The 18,939-nt window shown below is 39.8% G+C and overlaps 2 protein-coding genes across 2 annotated transcripts in view; one reads left to right on the forward strand and one right to left on the reverse strand.

Annotated features, from left to right (window-relative positions):
• The first annotated feature begins 356 nt into the window (after positions 1-356).
• SS18L2 (SS18 like 2) lies at positions 357-2,394 on the forward strand. The gene is made up of 3 exons (XM_075715451.1): positions 357-429; positions 620-696; positions 1,524-2,394. The coding sequence occupies exons 1-3, from the start codon at positions 361-363 to the stop codon at positions 1,609-1,611; spliced, it is 234 nt and encodes a 77-aa protein (XP_075571566.1). The 5' UTR covers positions 357-360; the 3' UTR covers positions 1,612-2,394.
• A 2,737-nt stretch (positions 2,395-5,131) lies between these two features.
• GARRE1 (granule associated Rac and RHOG effector 1) overlaps positions 5,132-18,939 on the reverse strand; it is a 28,835-nt gene continuing 15,027 nt past the window's right edge. Inside the window, exons 7-13 of the mRNA XM_009481527.2 lie at positions 16,038-16,135; positions 14,375-14,500; positions 12,884-13,878; positions 9,501-9,666; positions 8,481-8,615; positions 6,101-6,179; positions 5,132-5,479 (exon numbers count right to left, since the gene is read on the reverse strand). Of these exons, the coding sequence (XP_009479802.2) occupies positions 5,156-5,479; positions 6,101-6,179; positions 8,481-8,615; positions 9,501-9,666; positions 12,884-13,878; positions 14,375-14,500; positions 16,038-16,135 (1,923 nt within the window). The 3' untranslated portion in view covers positions 5,132-5,155. The remainder of the gene's footprint in view (positions 5,480-6,100; positions 6,180-8,480; positions 8,616-9,500; positions 9,667-12,883; positions 13,879-14,374; positions 14,501-16,037; positions 16,136-18,939) is intronic.

Below are 18,939 nucleotides of genomic sequence, written 5' to 3' on the forward strand. Positions count from 1 at the left end.
ACGATGAATTGTACAGAGCGGCGGTGCCCGCTGCCGGGGCGCGGGGGCGGGGCCAGCCGGCGGTGTATCTTGCTCCACGAAAGTGAGGGTTTCTCTCCTTTTTTTTTTTTTTTTTTTTTTTTTATTTTAAAGCAGAATAAACTCTTCAATAAAACCAGTCGGCTGGAGGCTGTTTCTTGGGGCGAAGGGGAGGGCTGGGCCGCCGCTCTCCGCCGGAACGGGGCAGAACGGGAGCTCGGCCTGGCCGGGGGGCCCAGGCTGGGGCCCCGCCCACCCCCGCGGCGCACCGAGCCAATGGCGGCCAGCGGGGGGCGGGGCCGCCGCTTCCCGTCGGCCCTTGCGCGGGGCGGCGGCGGCGGCATGTCGGTGGCGTTCGTGCCGGAGCGGCTGCGCGGGAAGGCGGAGGTGAACCAGGAGACGCTGCAGCGGGTGAGCGCGGGCGTGGGGGGCCGCGGCGGCGGCGGCGGCGGCGGTGGCACGGGCCCTCCCGGCTCGCCTCAGGTAGAGCCGGCCCGGCCTGGCCCTGCCCGGCGCGGCCTCGGCCTCGGCCTCGGCCTCGGCCTCGGCCTCGCCTCGGCGGGCGTGAGGCGGGCGGTGACGGCGCGCTGCTGTGCCCTAGTTGCTGGAGGAGAACGACCAGCTGATCCGGTGCATCGTGGAGTACCAGAGCAAGGGCCGGGCCACCGACTGCGTGCAGTAAGTGAGCCCCCGCGGGCGCGGGAGCCGGGCGCGCCCGGCAGCGCCGGGCAGGCGGGCTCTGCCCCCGGCCTGGCCTCGCCGCCGCCTGCGGGCCCAGGCGGAAGCCCCAGAGCTTCAGCGTTCCCAGAGTCCTGACGAGAGGAGAACGCGGTTCTTGCTCTCCAGAGCTTTCCTGCCCTTAAAAAGGTTGTACTTCCTCAGAGGCTTCCCAAAAATTGTTTTCACAGATCTGCCCAGCAGGGGTGCCGCCGTATAGAATGAATCTGATGCCTGCCCCTTGCTGTCAAGGGCTGTGGTCTGTGTTAATAAGGAAACCAGCTCTGTTGGGCCGGCTGCCCCCCCCCAGCGTGTGCCACGCACCGAGTGGTAGCTGCGGAAGAGCGAGGGTAGCCAGCTTGTGGCTGGGCAGGTCAGCCCTTACGCCTGCGGAGGACCTGAACGACAGACAGACAGGCCGACAGACAGCCGACGGCAGTTGCCGAGCCTGGGCACGCACTGGCTGTATATTGACTGCCCAGCAGCGGAACTTTGTCACCTCCTGGCCCGGAGCTGCTCTCTTGCAGTTCATACAAAGCTCTTCATGTGCACGGTTACTGTCGGGGTTGGTTAGCGGAGGTACTCGGCTGCGGAGCGCGAGTCAGTGGCGTATATGGGCCTTTAGAACAGGAACGGGATTCGGAGGTGTTTGCCCTATTATTTCCATACTTTGCCATTTCTTTCCCTAACAGCAAATACTGATCCGATTACAAAAGTGACTAGTAAAGTGTGGGTAGTTGGCTAGAAAAGAATACATTTCCCAGATCTCATGTTTCTTCCTCTCATAGGTACCAGCATATCCTGCATAGAAACCTCATTTATTTAGCTACAATTGCTGATGCGACACCACCCAGCACGCAGAAGACTGTAGACTGACTGCGCATACCTGGACACGAGCTGCGATGCTTTAAGAATCTGTAGAAATACTTAGTTTAGAGGCCCACTTTGAGGGCTGAGAAGGTGTGGTCTTGAAAGGCAGGTAAAAAAAGTCATCCATACTTCTATGTTAAAAAACATGAATGTAGTTTTTTGATGTAATGTTAGGCTGGTTTTTTTTCCCCATTACTCTAAGCAGAAGTTAAGGGTGGTAAGTTTTTTTGTCACACTTCCTTTTCCCCCCTGAAAAACTCCATGTAGTGCACTCCTGAAAATAGCCTGGTTGTCAAGACAGCACCACCAGAGATGCCTTTCTTTGGAGGACTCTTGCAGTCTCATTGAGACTGTTTCATGACTAAGGCTGTATAATAATAGGGTAGATATTCAGCTAGGTAACTCCGTTCTACCTCCAGTGTGACACAGTCAGTCATACATTGCCGTATATATAAGCAATAGACGGGTTTGTATCTTGTATCATAGGAATTGTGCTTAATAAACTAAGATGTTCTTTGTAAATTGCAGTATATTCTGGATTAATGTAACATGTTAACAAAGGAGCAGCTCAGTGATTTAGGGAAATACAAACGTTAGCTTTTCTAGGAAAGATGGGACTGTTGCGTTAACTCAGTGCAACTGTTAAGCGCAAGGTCGAAATGGAGCCTTTATTTCAGTGAGAGGCAGCTGCATGTTTGCCCTAGTTGTGTCAAGACTTTTCCCTTTTGCTTGAAGTGCTCTGTACTGTGGACTCTGTAAACAAGTAAATTCTTGCATAATCAAAATGGATTCATACACTTCCTGGGTATTTGTCAGCATTTGTGATCGGCTGTACGCTTGCGTGCTCTTACTCAGAAAGAGCACGGCTTACTCGCACACCTCCCACAGCGCGTTTCAGTGGTGTGATTAACATAGGCCAAACTAACAGCCTTGATAATAGTTCTGTTGCAGGGGGGAGGGGGAGGCAGAGGGAAGTTTAGTTTTTGCTCACTACCATCAAAATTGTTTACTCTGATTGCTAAAAATTTGAGTAACTTGGTTTTGGCAATGGTCACCTGCACTGCTAGTTCAAAGACACTGCTGAGGCATTTTCTGTATCATGTTCTTCCGTGCAATCTACTTGAAAAAGTAGCCTTAAAGATGCTCCAGGTTGTACAGTGCATAAAGTTCATTTTATATGATGAGTCAGTAAGTAGGCAGTTGACAATTTTCAAACTGTTAAATAATCCCATGTTAATGAAATAAGATCTTTGTTTACAAACCAAAGTTACAGTTTAAGGTGCTGCTCATTTTCAGCAAGGTGCATATTTTAAACAAGTATGACCTAGTAAATGTATACCTTTAATAAAGCAAATAGTTTACTTTTACAGAAGCTTTAAAATACAAAATGTACAGTTCCAGTTCAGAAGCATTAGCTATTCACAAGAAGCACTGCAATAAGGGTAAGTTAACTAAGCACCAAACCCTTGCACTTGGCAGTGTAAGTGAAGTTTAATGGCAAGACTCATTTGCCAAGTGCAACAATTCTTAAAATTACCAGTGTTCAGAACAATCGGAAGCAAAGGACAGAGTAGCACCTACATGGTCAAAATGCAGATATTTCTCTTTGTTTTCGCAATTCACTTATGTAGGTCCAGAAACTTGCCAGCATTTGTAATTATGAATGCAAAAACTATAGCAATAATTTTGGCACTTGTTAGAAAAAGTTCAAAATTAAGTGTTTTCATTAACTTCCATTTTGGTCTTAGTATGAAGAACCAGTAAGTACAACCAAATTTAGGATTTAATATTAGATCTAAATGACGAGATTTAGGAAACTCAAAACCATTCATCAAGTTAAATAACCACTAACATTTTCAGCAGAGGGTTTTCAAAATTATAGTAGTACAGACCATTAACAATTTACAGACAGAAGCCACACTGATTGTGCAAAGCACATTACTGTAAAAAGTCTATGTACAGCAAACAAGTCTTTGTAAACATGGTAAGTATGAAGTTTCAGAAAACATGGTGACAATATCATAAATACAGGCAACATTGGCATCCTCAAACAGCACAAAAGGTAACAATCTGGGCCTGCAAATATAGCCCGTCACCATACAAACAAAAAAGGTGGATGGGTTCTAAATACCCAAATGTTTAATAGTTTTAGTGTTGTGTATACTTTTTATTTATATATATATATATAATGTATTTATTTTTTGGTATCTTTAGATATAGATGTACTTAGTTTGTAAAAACAAAAACAACAAATGTGCTTTATCTTCATTGAAAAATTATGTAGTTAGAACTAATAACCCATTTTACTAGTAGTTAACATATTAGAATGATATGACTTAAGAAAAATACAAAAATAAGATTAATACTGTCAAAACTCTTATACCAGAAAATATTGTGGTTTTTAGACTCTTTCAAAGATGAAATATGAAAATTTAAATAAGCTCTAACTATATAAAGAATCTTCTGTAATCTCAATTAATATACAGTGGGATAGCTATACATATATTTACCATTGTTCTTCAATTTTTAAGCACCAGTCACTCTCCCGGATCCACTTTGGTTGGAAGATTATTCCTAATTCCACAGGTTCGCTTAATGGCACATATTGACTGCAAATAATTACTTTATCCTTTTAAAAAAAATAATGTTCTTTTAGCTAACTGCTACCCCACATTTCAGTTTCGTATCTTCTGAGCCAGCTCACAATTTTTAATCAACTGTAGCATCTGAAATAAGACTTTAAATATATGCAAGTAGTCTTTTAGGCTATACTTTCACACACGTAAGGAGCACTGTGTGGATAATGCCTTTGGCCAAAGGACATGGTAAGAAATGGTGTATTTACTTGAAAAACCAGTGTCGTATTATCCACACAGATGCCATGTACTGTAAGCAGCTCAGATAACATTTGTGACACAAGGTTGAGTGGTTCTGCTGATCTTTACTTAGAGTAAGGAAACTACCGCAAACTCAATTTCGTAACTGTTTCTACAACAGTTTTGTAACGAACTCACTTGTGTGGCACACAAACAGCTGCTGCTGCACTTCATTTAAAAAAAGCTGCCTACAGGCCATTTCTGGAGAATACAAAGGCTTTACAGCTTGTCCATTATAAATTTAAACACAAAACAGTGTCGAGCAAAGTGACCACTATGTATTTGCTTCAACATATTCAATGTGTTTCAGTAAGATGTTTAACTATAAATCTATATGAAAAATAGCTATAAAATACAGTGTTTCTTGTATGGTAGTCCTTCAGCAGTTCTTTTTAAAAAAAAAAAAAAAGGTTTTGAAAGTAAAGGCAATATACACATTTTTAAAAGCATTTCTACATCACAGTTTTGGGCTGTTTTGTGTACATCAAACAAACATATTGGCCATATTTGCTCAGCACTGTAAATCAGAATTCAAGAATTTGTATCTCTCACCCAAACCCCCTCAATTCCCTATTTAATGAGAGAAACAGGATGTAGCCAACACACAGTTGTGAAACAAAGTGTATGTAATTTATGTTTGGCCCTGTGCTGTGTTTTTCCAACATGAAAAGCAATTAGTACTGATGCAGGTAAGATGGTCTGCGTTCGTGCTTTACTGGAAAAGATTTAAAGCCCTTATTCATCTGTTTGTGCTGGGAAGCCTGTTGTTGTGACTGCTGCTGCTGCGCGTAGGCAAAGTTAGAGGAAATTCCTGCTGCTGGAGCGCAGTCGTTGGCTGCTGCCCACATGGGCGACTGGAGGATCTGCATCGTGTCGCTCCACTGGCTGACAGGGCTGCTCATCGGGTACAAAGATGTACTCTGACCGGGTAGCGTGTTCGTGACGGAGGACGTATGCTGCCAGGGTGCCTTTGGAGGCCAGGTTTTGGTTTTATTATCCTGAGAAAACAGAATTGGTTGGGTTTGGGGGGGCTTTTTGTTGGGGTTTTGTTTTGTTTTAATACTTCTTTAAGTAATACTACTACTTTTAAGTCTACTTAAGGCACTACTTTCTTGAGACAATACTTAACACATCACTTTATCCCCTCCTTAAGACATTTTCAGAAGATTATATTTGAAAGCAGAATTGATGCATATATATAGCACTCTAAATTCTTAAAATAACTGCCTATTGAAAAACCTTTTTTACTTCAGCACATGCTTGACACACAGTAGCCCCACTCCAAGTCAAAATTTCTAGCAAGACAGGTAATAAATCTGGTGATACTTTAGCTTTCTCTGCACAGCCAATTAAAATTTACTGTGTTGCCTCTTAACTTGAAGTCTTTGGTTTTGTGATCATTTCTGCTACAAGGGAAAAAGATAAGCTATTTCCAATTTCAATATTTAAGCTCGGTAACTTTGATAAAAGCATCTAGTACTACTTGAGTGCAAATGGTTTGGGTTTTAGCCGAGGTAAACAATCTGGAGATACAGATGCTATTCTAGTTGTTTTCCTAGTGTAAACCACCCCAAAATGCAAACAGGAAAAATGACTAAGCAAAGCCATTTTCAGCTTACCTGATTACGGTCATCTGCTGCAGAAAGAAGAGGTGGTGATGGTAGTGTACTAGGTTCCTGTTCGCCACTGCTGTGTTTTCTGCCCCCAAAAAAAAGAGTGGTTTACTTTTTTTTTTAAAAAAATTAGTCACATTAATCTGCCACTGGCATATACCATTCTGTAGTTTCAGTCTGTCATACTTGACAGCCTAGAATGTGTACTGATGTTTCATCTTGTTTCATGTATTTTTGCTCAGTACAGGCGAAGGCAGCAATGCAGAAAGAAACTGATTACCGAGTACTGTCAGAGGCTTGACAGTGCAGTAGTTCTTTGAGCTACAGCTTCAGCAACACACACACGTTTTTGTGGAGGTGAAAGGAAGATGGGCTAATCTTTTGCCCACTTTGAATCTGCCAGAAATTGCCTTTTTTTCTTGTTATCTGCTCTCGTTTGTTTTTTTTGTTTTGAAGTATCTTTTCTGAAGTAACTTCACAGACAAGACAAAAGAAACAGTTGAGCAAGTGAAACATCTGCTGAAGCAGGTGACTTTACTGAGGAAAAAAGTGTTATACCTTTGGTTTTAATTTGTGACCTAATACCTAATACAAAATAGAAGTCCTTGATCACATGTGCATTCCGGAAGGTTTTTCTCCTTGTTTTTGGTTTGGGGTTTTTTGGGGGGTGGGTTTACATTAAAGCAGAATCTTTTATCCTTTCATCCTTCATTTAAAAAAAAAAAAAAAAAAAAAAAAAACAACCGAAACAAAACAAACAATGCCATGCTCCAATCATCAGGCAAGCAGTCCTTTGCAGGTCAGCTTTAGAATGCTCAACCCTTTTGGCCTCTCTTACTGTATAGTTTTAGCTATGGTATTTTGTCACTTGTAGAATGTTTTTCTTCCTAAAAGTAACATAAGACAGCAGTACTGTTACTTCAGCTTAAGTTTTTATCTAATGAAGCACAATCTTTGGAAACTTCCTTCTGCTCTTCTCTTCAGAGCACCACATAAATCACAGGCTTTTGTTCTTCTTGCTCCAGGAATGATCAATCTCCATAATAAATCTCTAGATATCTGGTGGCTTGGCAGATTAATTCACCCATTATATGCTTATTGTGTTTTCCTTCCCTGCTTTTTTTTTTTTTTTTTAAAAAAAACCCACAAATAATTACTACTTTTTCTGTGACTGCTTATTAGATAGCTCTCTTCTATTAATTTCAATTTAGCATTTATTGAAGCTCAGTTCCCATCCCCTCTATATAAATTCTTCCTAAGTGTAAAGATTCAGAAAACAGCTCCTCTTTTGGTCAATTCCTTTCAACCTGCTTGACTTAAAGTCTCATTATTTTCAACTCCAGTATACTTCCTTTCTGGCAATGCATATAAAAATAGCTATCCAGGTATAATCTGCAGGAAGCTGGCAGTACATCCACTGACTTTTTCCTGTCACCAAAAAACGGACAGACAATCTCGTATCTGAATGTATTGACTCTGAATTATTCTGTGATCTAAACAAAAATAGAGTATTTGGCCACAGAACTAGCTTATTTTTAGAAAAGGCTCTGAAAAACAGCTTGAGAGATTGATCCCAGATTGGAATTGGGTTGGTATTCATGCTTCATCTTGTGCCTTTTATTATTGTCTTAACTACCCTCTACTACAGAACCACTGAGGTTCCAAAGATGCCCAGCTTCCAGCCCTTTAGAAAAGCAGAAAGCAATTGTAATTCATTCTACTACTTTTAAGTGGATTGTTCACAGTCAAAAATCCTGGCTTAGTTTTTAAGTTACTAAGCTTATTTATGAATGCAATTAAGCCTCCTCTTCATATTGTCAGAAATAAAGGACTAAACAGGCATGTATTTACAACTACTAAAACAGCAGTGGTAGGCAAGGTGAGACAAGTCTACACAACCTTAGCAGCAGTATTTCTGGAGTGCCACAAAGTTGCAGTAGAAGCCAGGAAATAGGAACTCACTGGCGTCAAAATGCACGATGTTAGGGGCATGACAAAGCTGCAGTGAGGCGCACAGTTTAGAAAACAAATTCAAAGCTGATCTCCAACGCCTCAGTAGTTTAGAAAGAAGCGGCATCCAAAGTAGATCATCTTGGAAGAGGGAAAGCATCAGATCTTTTCTAGACATACTGAATTTCCGCTAACAACTGGCTACTCGCACAGATGCTAGTTTGTGTAAGGAGACAGCTACTAATATAACTCAGTTTGGGAATCCCTAGCATTGATGTCAGACACTATACACTGATCCACATCATCAGTGTGGTACACAAACTGACACTCGTATAACTTTATCTAATTAGCAGGCATTTCCTTTGTGTGGCTATTCAAATTCAATCATCAAAAAAAGAATCTTATGAATGTATGTATTTCTGTTCATTTTGCTCACCTTCTCTGCTTTACAGCAGCAACCAGGTCTGGCCCTGAGAACATGGAGAACAAGCTGTCTCCATTAGCTGAGGAGGTCTCATCACTTGAGCTGGCAGAGTCTCCTTGAGTACCAGACCAGCTATTTGTCACATCACTGGAAGACAAGGAGTTGTATTAGTCCTTGTATTTACTGTGCCTGGTCCAGACTGTACGCCCTAGTTAGTTTTGCTGAATCTTTGTCACAGGTCATACTGCAGAGCACAAAGAAGTTTCAGTACTTTGTAAAATGTACCAGTAATACAAATACTTTCGCTCACTCCCTTCTGAGTGATCACATCAACTGCTTTGTCTGTTACAGTCACTTTATATATATTTTACTAAAATAATTACATAAATTACAAGTGCCTCTCGGTCAGGAAGGAGAAATAAGTGATGCTTGGTTTTAGAATCACTAAGCACTTGACTTTTTCGTTGCAAAACTGAGCTAGAACACATACTTGTCCAACTGGTTTTAAGCTAGCTTGAGGGTCACAGCTATGCTATTATGGACAAGCGGACAGAGGATCTTGAAACACTTCTGTTGTAATAAATAGTTATGATTTGGAAGATACTAAGAACTACTGATGTACTTGCTGTAAGGTGCCTGCCTTATAGTAAGAAGATTAAGCGGCTAAAATCTGGAAAGCTGAATTCAGTCAGGCACTGCAACTTTGATAGCATCACTTTTCATCAAAACTAGGTCTTAAAGGTTTTCAAAATACTGAAAGAAAACCATTCTGAATGAATCTGTGCTAGAATTCCTCTGTTTCAGTCAAACTCAGTATAGATTCCACTCTAAAGAAGACATCAAACATATCAGTGCTTCAGTATCAGCAAAGCAGGCAAGGCTCAGATTTCTCACTCTTGACGTAATGAAGTGCAGCTTTCACAGATGCAGTACCAATTGGAAAAAAACACCCAGCATTCCCACATTCTGCAAAGTTTGAGTGTAAAATAGACTCATATACGACAAAAGTATGTAGCCTGTCCAATCTCTTACCCTTCTGTGAAATACTCAGGAAAGGGCCAGGTTTTATGAGGATCATCAGGAAGAGGCCAGTTGCTACGTGTGTTGCTTGGACGACGGACATGCTGTGCTTGCCTTTTTTGTTGCATAGCCTGGTTGACCCCAGCAACATAGCGGGCAAATTCTGGATCAGAGCCAACTGAATAAAAGAAACCAAGAAGTCAGTTGCTGACATTCAGCTATTTCTACTGCAATTATCCCCCTCATTTAATCCTTTAGGCTTGACTATACCCCAATAACAGAAAATAATTCCCTCACTGAAAATAAATGCCAGACAACAGCTGATACCTCTTCATGGAACAGCGAAGAACACTGAATGGGAAACGTTTTTAAGAAGTAGATACACACCATCCATACATGTTGGATAATAATTCTCACATGGAAGTACACCTGCCCCTTGCATTCCATCAGGGAAATGGTATTTGTCACTATGATCGTGTCTATACGCTGAAAGGTCCAATATCCCATCAGCAGATGCTGACAGAATTAAAGCCTGTACACTATCCAAGCTCAGAGAATAAGAACATACCAATTACTATATTTGATTCCAGATTGCAACATGATTTCCAGCTATGTTGTGATCCTGCTTACTTTGAGAAATTAGAATCTAGAAATTAGAATCTCACATTGATCATATTAGAACATACAGCCCAGAAATTGCCTACTTCCTACAAAGGCTAGACAACAATTTCGAGAACATTCTGATCCTGAACTGCAAAATATTTCAGAGTAAGATTGATATTTACAGGAAAAAAAAAAAAGCAGTAATTCTTAAAAATAAAAATTCCTCCATTCTTAAAGTGCTTTATGTGTCCCAAGCATCTGATAAGTGGTAGGCATGATCTTGAGCAGACACAGTGAAAGCCTGAATCCAAAAGTGTTTTAAATGCTCAATTGATGAGACCAAATAATTCATTTATTGAAAAGACTGCTGTTATGAGTCAGTGTAATTGAGTTAATTGAGTTTCCACAGCTTCTGTTTCCTTTTGCCCCCCCGCCCCCCCCTTTTTTTTTTTTTCCTTTTTCTCTGAGGGAAAACTTTGCATTCTGACTGGATTTATGGAAAATGTCTAGACTACATGCACAGTAACTGCAGCAGGAAGTACAGAGCTGCTGGCTTGCTGGTCTCGCTTTTAAATTAAGAGTGAAGAACATCCAACAAACACGCACAGCTTGGAAAGCAGAAATCGGTCTTTCATGTGATGGCTTCCCTACATTCAATTCAGCATTTAGAAGAAAAGTTTCCTCATTTTCATGTGGCACATTCAGAAAAGAGCTCCACAATGTTTTGTTGGATGCAAATTAAAACAACAATGAAGAAAATACCTTTTGTTTCTCGGCATTCTTTATTATATAAGCAAGGGACAGAGCTATCTGACAGATGTAAAGAAACAAAATATTCCCACTAATACTTGTTCTCTTTGAGAAACATCTTTGTCAATTTAAGATGAGGCTGGAAGCTAGAGACATGCTCAGATCTAAGGACAGATTCTAGACAGATTCTGAAGGGCGTCCAGGGTTTTTTCCTGTGGATAGCATTAAGTGTTAAATTACTGTTATAGTCAAAATAACAACTTGTGCTGATTTTTACCTCAATAAAAACATATCAGGTAAACAGCTTTTTATCAGATATGTTTTTTACTTTATTCTTCACATCTGTGAAAATAATTCAAAAAGATTTAGAGATAACAACATTCCTTCTACTAGTTCTTACTACAACATTCCTGCATCAAGTTCTTACAGATGATAAAAGTACTGCAAAATACATTTTTGGTAGCTAGTTAAGCTTTTAACATGAAAAGCCATCAACTTTATAAATTCTTAATTAGCAGATTTGCATCTGAAAAAAGACATTTTCAGGCTTTAAAAATATTTATCAAAAAAGTAATGCCATTTGTTTCAAATGACGAACACAAAAAGTCCTAAGAAAGTCTGAAAATGAAAACTTGTTTTGTGTTTTAAAGCTTTCTGTACCACACCTACTAGAGCTTAAATTGAAAATTCCTACATCACAGATCAACCTGGCAAGTTATATGAAGAAAACTTACCTTTCCAATGGAAAAATCTATTTGATTGGAAGGTTTTTGGTTTTTTTTTTTCATTTGGTTTTGGTTTTTTAAACCCCAGATCTGTGGAAAATACCATTTACTTATCACTTCAACTGCAGAAACATGTATCTTAATCCACAGAGCACTGTTTATCAACTCAAATAAGTCACCTTTTCAGAGTTATCACTTTCAAAGTCCTTGATACCATATCAAATGGAGCAAACCCAATAGCTTTATGTAGACCGAAAGGAAAATACTACAGAAATATAATGAATTCAAAATGCTAAAAATGCCAGTCCTTTGTATACATGCATTTTTTTCCCTACACACACATGTATTTGGTGCTTGGTGAAAATCATTCATCCTTCCTTAAAGGTTGCCATAATCCTTAAGTAGATACCATAAGTATGTTTAAACAACATGAGACTAGTTCAGATTTACAATTGTTAAGAAGCTTTTGATAACATAACTATGATGCCTATTTTTGCCTTTATAAACTCCACTAATTTATCAACTAAATTGACAAAACAACTATCAAAATCATGAATCAAATGAGCTGGTTTCTGAGACGCCTACACAGTCCTCGCACACGCGCGCGCGCACAGATGAGCGCAGGGAACGGATTCGTGGTTTGATAAAAGGTTTTCCTGTCAGTTCTAGTGCTGCCTCCCTCCAGGCAGTTTTCATAAATGCATACTACAAAGTTTCTGTAGCTATGTTCCAGGCCAACAGAAGTGATATTTACAAGATAGCAGTACTAAGAACAACTTACAAATCTATCAGAATAATTCATTAATCTCCCCTTAGACTCTACAGTCAATTTCATAGTCTTTAGCTATTTGCTTGTAGCTACAAAATTTTATCTCACTTCATCTTTGAGAATAATCCCGCTACATTTACAATTTATTGGTGATTCAAACACATCTGGCAAACCACGTGGCACTTGCTCTTTAGTCTCTAATCCTTTGGCATCCAAGCTTTTCACTGCAGTAACAGCTGTAGAACAGGAACCAGTATGACTGCCATGGAATTGCACAGTAACGGAGGGGAAATGCAGGGGTATGGGAAAGCTGCAAGCCGGCTCTATCTCCAGACTGCAAGACTGGTAAAGAGCAGGAAGGATCATTCTGGGGAGAGGTAAAATACTTAAGTTCAGGAGTTAACAATGGGCTTTAAACAATTTTTAAATGTAAGCACCCTAGTATCTGGCGGATAGCACTAGGAAGTGACAGTTGTTGCTAGCAACATTTAACATTATTCTTTGTAAAGGACCCTTATAAAAAGCATAATAAAGGAGAAGACACGCACCTGCAGGGTCAAAAGGCAGGATTTCTCCCAACATCCCAAACACTCCATCAGTTTGGTCACGATTTGGCCATGTGTTGTTTCTAGGTCCTTGTGGTTTCTGTCCTAACATCTCTGTCACCATATTGTCCATATAGCTGCTCACAAGACCCAAGCTGTACAAATCGGAGCTTAAATCTGAAAAACCAGGATTGTTCCACTGGTTTATATGAGACAATCCAGCTCCAACAGCTTGGGCTGGCTGCTGTGAAGAATTAGTCAGCCATTTGGCAGGTACGCGTTGCTGTGGTCCAATAGGTTGAAGCAAGTGTTGGTAATACTGCATTTGCTGCTGCTGCTGATGCTTTTGTGACTGTTGCTGCTGTGACAAGCCTTGCTGAGAAGGATGCAGTGGCGTGTGAGAGACAGACTGCGGCTGCTGTTGTACTGTTCCTGATTTCTGTTCTGTTGCTGTAGAGGACGCAACAGAGTTCCTTCTTTTTACCATTGGAGAAGTCTGCTGGGATTTGCCCATGTTAAAACCAGACAAGAAATCTATAACATCCTGCATTTCTTGGTCAGTTGGTAAATTCATACCTTTGTCATCCTTGACATCATCCGGTTTGAAGAAGTTGTCCTGTCTTTCAACAAGAAACCCATTCACTAGCTGATTATTTGTGCTCTGAATTGACTGCAGTGGATCTGCGGTCCTAGGAAAATTACCGATGTTCAAAATGCTTTGTAACCGTGCATCTATGTTAGTGGGCATTTTAGCTTTCTCCTCTGAGTTGGAACTTATGAAGACATTTTTGGAAGGTGTACTGGGGATTGAATAACTTCCAGTATTACTTGTACTGGTACAGGAAGTTTTTTTTGTAAACCGTGAAGTCAGTTTTGAGAACGTCTTTTGTAGACCACCTGAAGATTTGCTTCCATTTCCGGATGGCATGTCAACTTGATTCCCAAAGTCCGAGATTTCACGCTGTAACTGGATCTGAATACAAGGCAAAGCTTGCTCCCTGCGTCAACAAAAACACGTATATCAAACCACCTAATACATAACTGAGTTTGTACTTTGGAGAAAAATGTGTATTTGGATAATAGCTAGTGGAAGAAACAAAACCAAAGATTGCCAAGTTCATCAGCTACTTCTTATGGTAACAACGCAAATTATTACTCGTATCTGCAATAGCATTAACTACCTTCCATTCCTTAAGAAATTTTAATTGTGCTTCAAGACCTAAATGGAGACTAATTTAATATAAATCAAGTATTTTTGTAAGAGCAAAACGAATACTTTTGTACACTTGGTTAAGCTGCTGGTTTGTTTTCAAAAAGACTGCTGTATCTCTGTTATGTACCCACAAGGTACCTCTGTAGACTACCAATTTCTTGCTCTCAGTTTGACCCCTTCTGATGAACCAGTACTATCAAATTCCTCAGTACAGATCTTTCAACAATGATGGCTTTGTTTAAGCTAGGAAAGTAGAGCGTGAGGCTCAAGAGGAGATGTACCTTCCTTCCTTCCACCTGTGTATGTCAAACACAGCAGTATAGAGCACATCGACTAGTCCCAGAGTCTTCTCTGGATCCAGACTCCTCTGCAGCAAAGACATTGTTGCTGGATCTTCTTTCAGACACCTGTAATCATGAAGTTTAACTTAAAAATCAAAATTTTTGTTTTTTTACATTAAACAATTTTACCATATGAGTCAGATAATAAAAGGCCAATTGATGCACTATGACTGCTCCTACAGAGGTGCAACTAACAAAGGCAGCATAATATTTGAATGCCTGAGAGTTCCTAAAGACTACGCCTGCAGCCCCAGTTTCTTTCTAGTATTGAATATACAACTAATCTAACTGTAAAATTAGGAGTTATAGTTTATTTTAAAATTGTGACTAATGATTAGCTCTTTAGCTGAGCAGGCATAATTCAGGCACAGAGGTAAGAAGTAAGAAACACACAAAGCCCATTTCTGGAAAACAGCAAGAGCACTCAACAAACCTGACACAAAACACTAGCGCGTGGGTGCACTCTGCAGTCCAACGCTAAGAACCCCCAACCTGACAGACTCCATGTGGAAAATGATTCAGCATATCCAACAGTCTGAGGGAAGATTTTACTGAGCTGTGAAGATGCAGGATTAGTGTATTCTCCTCATTAATGGCACAGAATTAGGACTGAATTTACGATGAAATCAGAATAACTTAAATCTAAATACTAGCACATTTGTCAAGTATTTAATGAGCCCGTCCAGCAGAGACAAGTAAAGAGGCACTCTCACTGTGTGTCAGCAGGCGGAGCTCTTCCAGAGCGCACAAAGCCCGGCTCAAAGCACTCTGTATTATTTCAGTTTTTTCATAATAGAGCAATTTACATAAAGAGAACAGAGCTGTACCAGTTCACACTCTATAGAGGAATTAAAGATGTATTTGGGTAAACAGACTATCAGTTGACTCGTACTTCTGGACACACCACTGGTACCATCAGTAACAGGCTATCTCACTAAGGATTCAGATGAACGAACTGTGTTGTACTGAAATTCTAACACTGAATACTCTGAAGTAAGAGAGAAAGGAAGTGGTCTAATTCCAAATCATTGTTTCAAAAGGAAAGAAATCCTCACCTAAACTGCAGATTAATCCTACCATTCTTTCCTAGGCAGTCAACTAAACTGGCAGGAATAGCATCTCTCGGACCACAGTTTTGCAGTTCATGACAGCACTTAAGGAACAGCTCAGTGAAGAAAGAGCTAAAGCTCTCATATTAATCTCATCTAATTCCTGGCCTTCCTGAGGAAACAGCTGTGAGGACCTGCTGGGGAGGAACATAACAGGAATACTATTGGATTTTTTTTTTTTTTTTTTTAAAAGAGAAACCTCTTTCATCATCAAGCTTTTACTTTTTCTTTAAAGTTATGTTTTAGTGCCCCAACATTGTCCCTCTTGTATTGCCTCGAACAGGGGCAGCACTAGTCCAAAGACAGCTAAAGTACAACTGTCAGTCCATCAGGAATGGTGGTATTCAAAAGAGTTCCAGATACAGGATTTTAAGGAAGATATGCCATAATTGCGTAGTATTCTCTTTTCCATTTGTACTGCAATATTTTTCCCTATGTATTTCAGTCTCAGTCATAGCTATTAGTATGATCTGCAATACAGTATTTTTATTTACCAAGTTGATGGAACTTGTACCACAATTCTGGATCCTTCTAAACTTATCTGAGGAGCATAGGCTTCTTTGTTTTCAATCTGTGCTGTGTCCACAACGACCTAGCAAATAAAATGAAAATAAAAGGGAAATGATTGTAAGAATTAGTTCTAGTCATTTTACCACCCCTGTAGTGAAGATGCAATAGTCTCGCCTCCCTGCTGTGCCACAGGTGCAAAAAAAATAATCAGATAAAACCAAATCAACTCACAAAATCATATAAAGTTGATTCCTATTTTAATATCTAAAAAAAGGATACAAAATGTTTAATTTGATACAGTAACCTATATTTCAAGGACTTAATTCTTCTCAGTTACATCCTATAGTCATGCATCACTACGTAGTTACCAATGGCTTTACCTAACAGATGGTAGTTATCAACGGCTTCATATAACAGCCCTTACATTTGAGAGGTTTGGCACTATTACTACTTTAATAGTTCCCAAACACCTATTTATCAAAATACTTTAAATCATTTAACTGCAGCGTATGGTATGATATAGACAAGTAGTATTTAGTCTGAAACTCTTCACATAGCTCACAATTCTTAACACCCACCTCCTTTTAAGGTCATAAAATCCTGCACCAACATTCCTCTATTCTACCTAATGAAACTGTACTAGTATTAATTCCCTATTATATAAAGGGAAGAAAAGTGACTGTTCAATTTGTTGAATTCTGAGCCTCCTGTAAGACATCATGAAGATATATGGAAGAGGAAAGTCTTGAAAATGAACCTTCTGTCATGAACCTTTCTTTTTATGGAACTGAGAAGGAAAGGATTCACTTCAGCTTCATTTAAACTTTAATACCAGTGATAGTAAGTTCCATATTTGGTTCGTGCTTTCTGTCGTTGTCCAGTCTGCATGGGTTGGCCTTTTTGATCATTTCCATAATTTCCTATTTTGGTCATGCTGAACCAGCAGCTTTTTGGCAGCAGTCAGCAGTTCTTCCTTCAGTGACTAGCAGATTAGCTGTACCATTTATCCTTGAAATGGCAAAAGTTCTCCAGTGTAAATAAGCCTCAAGGGATATTACTGGCTTTTTTGCAATCATCCTACACTGGTTCTAATTCTAACTGGTTGTCTACTACTGGTTATGAAAAAACATGAAATATGAGTAATGCTGAGAGCGCCTCTTCTCTCTTGCTTTAACAAAACCATCCGATGACACTTGAACACCATTATTTCCCACCTTTTAGAGATTTTAGCATAAAGCCTTAGTTTTCCTCCAGCTGATCCTAAGCACTTGCCTGAGTTTATTCAAACTTGTAAAACATGTCTAAGCACAGTAACAAAACACCATGCTATTATCCACTCATGAAAATACCTCTCATTTAATAACAGGGCAACTCCATTACTTTTTTCCTTGTATTTGTACCATTTTAATTTTATGTAATTTGGTAATCTGCAATTCAGCTGTATTGCAATTATAATTGGCATAAGGAGAGAGGAACTTAGGAGTGATTTTTCTCAACTCCCAAGAAAAATACCCTCTGCATCTCAGACCTCTAACTCAGAACTAAAATTCTGATTTGTGAAGACCTACATCAGCTTCTGGCAGTGGTGCATGGCAGTGCTCATGGTCTGGGCTTTGCTGTCCCGTCCCCCCCCCCCCCCCATGTCTTCCTTTCTTCCCTTTAAAAAAAGTTTTACATTTCTCAACATTTGGTCAGAGTTACAACATCTGGGATTTAAACATTACTAGTAGATTTAGTGCTTCTGCAATGTATGTTGGGTTTTGCTACAGAAAGATCTACTAGCACAAAAAAGGATGGCTTAGAGACTCAGTTAAACCTTCTCTTCATAACTTTGCATAAGGACAATTCAAAGTTTTATTTCCATTCATCTTCTGAATTCAACTATGTTAATATACGTTGCTTTTATTCAAACATGGAGATTTCTTCAGCTGATCCACATCTGAAAATACAATTCTTAATATATATGCTAAGGGAAAAACTGAAAAACTGCACTTTTTAGAATTATTTCTTATGTTAAAAAAACTGAAGCATAAAATAGCAAACTAAGTCACATCTCATTGTGCTTTCTGCTCTTAATGAGTTTCTTCTTAAAAGGCACATGGCAAGATAGACTGAAGAGAGTGAGACTGTCAAGTAATGTTCTTTTTTAAATTTGGCATTTAAATGACAAAGTTACACACAATTCTGAACTAATGCAGACAGCTTAGTTTCTAAAAGCAGTAAACCAAAGACTACGTAATATTGTCCCATGATTCACTTATCTGAGTTCTACACAAAATAAACTTAAAATAAACACATTCTCCCTCCCTGCCTGGTGGGTGCTTAGAGGATAGCTTCCTGTGCATCAGACATCCATTGTTCTTGTTTTACAGGTGTTTCCTCTCTCATCTCCACCCACAGAATGCTTTAAAGACGCAAACTACAATTTCTCATCATTACATGAAGCTACACACAAGCATAATTGAATCTTGTAAAAAATTAAGGCATAGTTTATAAAGAAAAACCTCAACCCTCACACCCTTCCAAGTTGTAACAAATCAGAGTGAGAATGAACGAAGGAGAGAAGGCTCACCAGTATTTTGTCATGTGTATAGCTCATTACTGTGTCTCTGAAGATAGAAACCTGCTACTTCCAGAACCTGAGGTTCATCATTCAACACACATAATATTCCTTATATCACCACTATCGTTTGGGAGAATGTGTAAGTTTTATGCTGACAAATCTCCAAATGTTATGATAAACCTTAAGAATATCAGTGCTTTAATTACCACCGGGTCTAACTAGTTGTGTCTAGACCAGGGGACACAAGGAGATCTCCAGACTCCGGAGTCCAAATACGCCTCAGGCCACTCACCGAATCTCATCAGGGCAGGACTTGGGTGTAC

Source organism: Pelecanus crispus, chromosome 8 (assembly GCF_030463565.1).
Source record: "Pelecanus crispus isolate bPelCri1 chromosome 8, bPelCri1.pri, whole genome shotgun sequence".
Taxonomy (NCBI): Eukaryota; Metazoa; Chordata; class Aves; order Pelecaniformes; family Pelecanidae; genus Pelecanus; species Pelecanus crispus.

What these genes read in the sequence shown, in the direction of transcription:
- SS18L2 (XM_075715451.1), top strand. Translation starts at nt 361, where the DNA reads ATGTCGGTGGCGTTCGTGCCGGAGCGGCTGCGCGGGAAGGCGGAGGTG. An exon ending in ACCAGGAGACGCTGCAGCGG is followed by an intron (nt 430 to 619) that starts GTGAGCGCGGGC and finishes GCTGTGCCCTAG; the next exon opens with TTGCTGGAGGAGAACGACCA. An exon ending in CGGGCCACCGACTGCGTGCA is followed by an intron (nt 697 to 1,523) that starts GTAAGTGAGCCC and finishes TTCCTCTCATAG; the next exon opens with GTACCAGCATATCCTGCATA.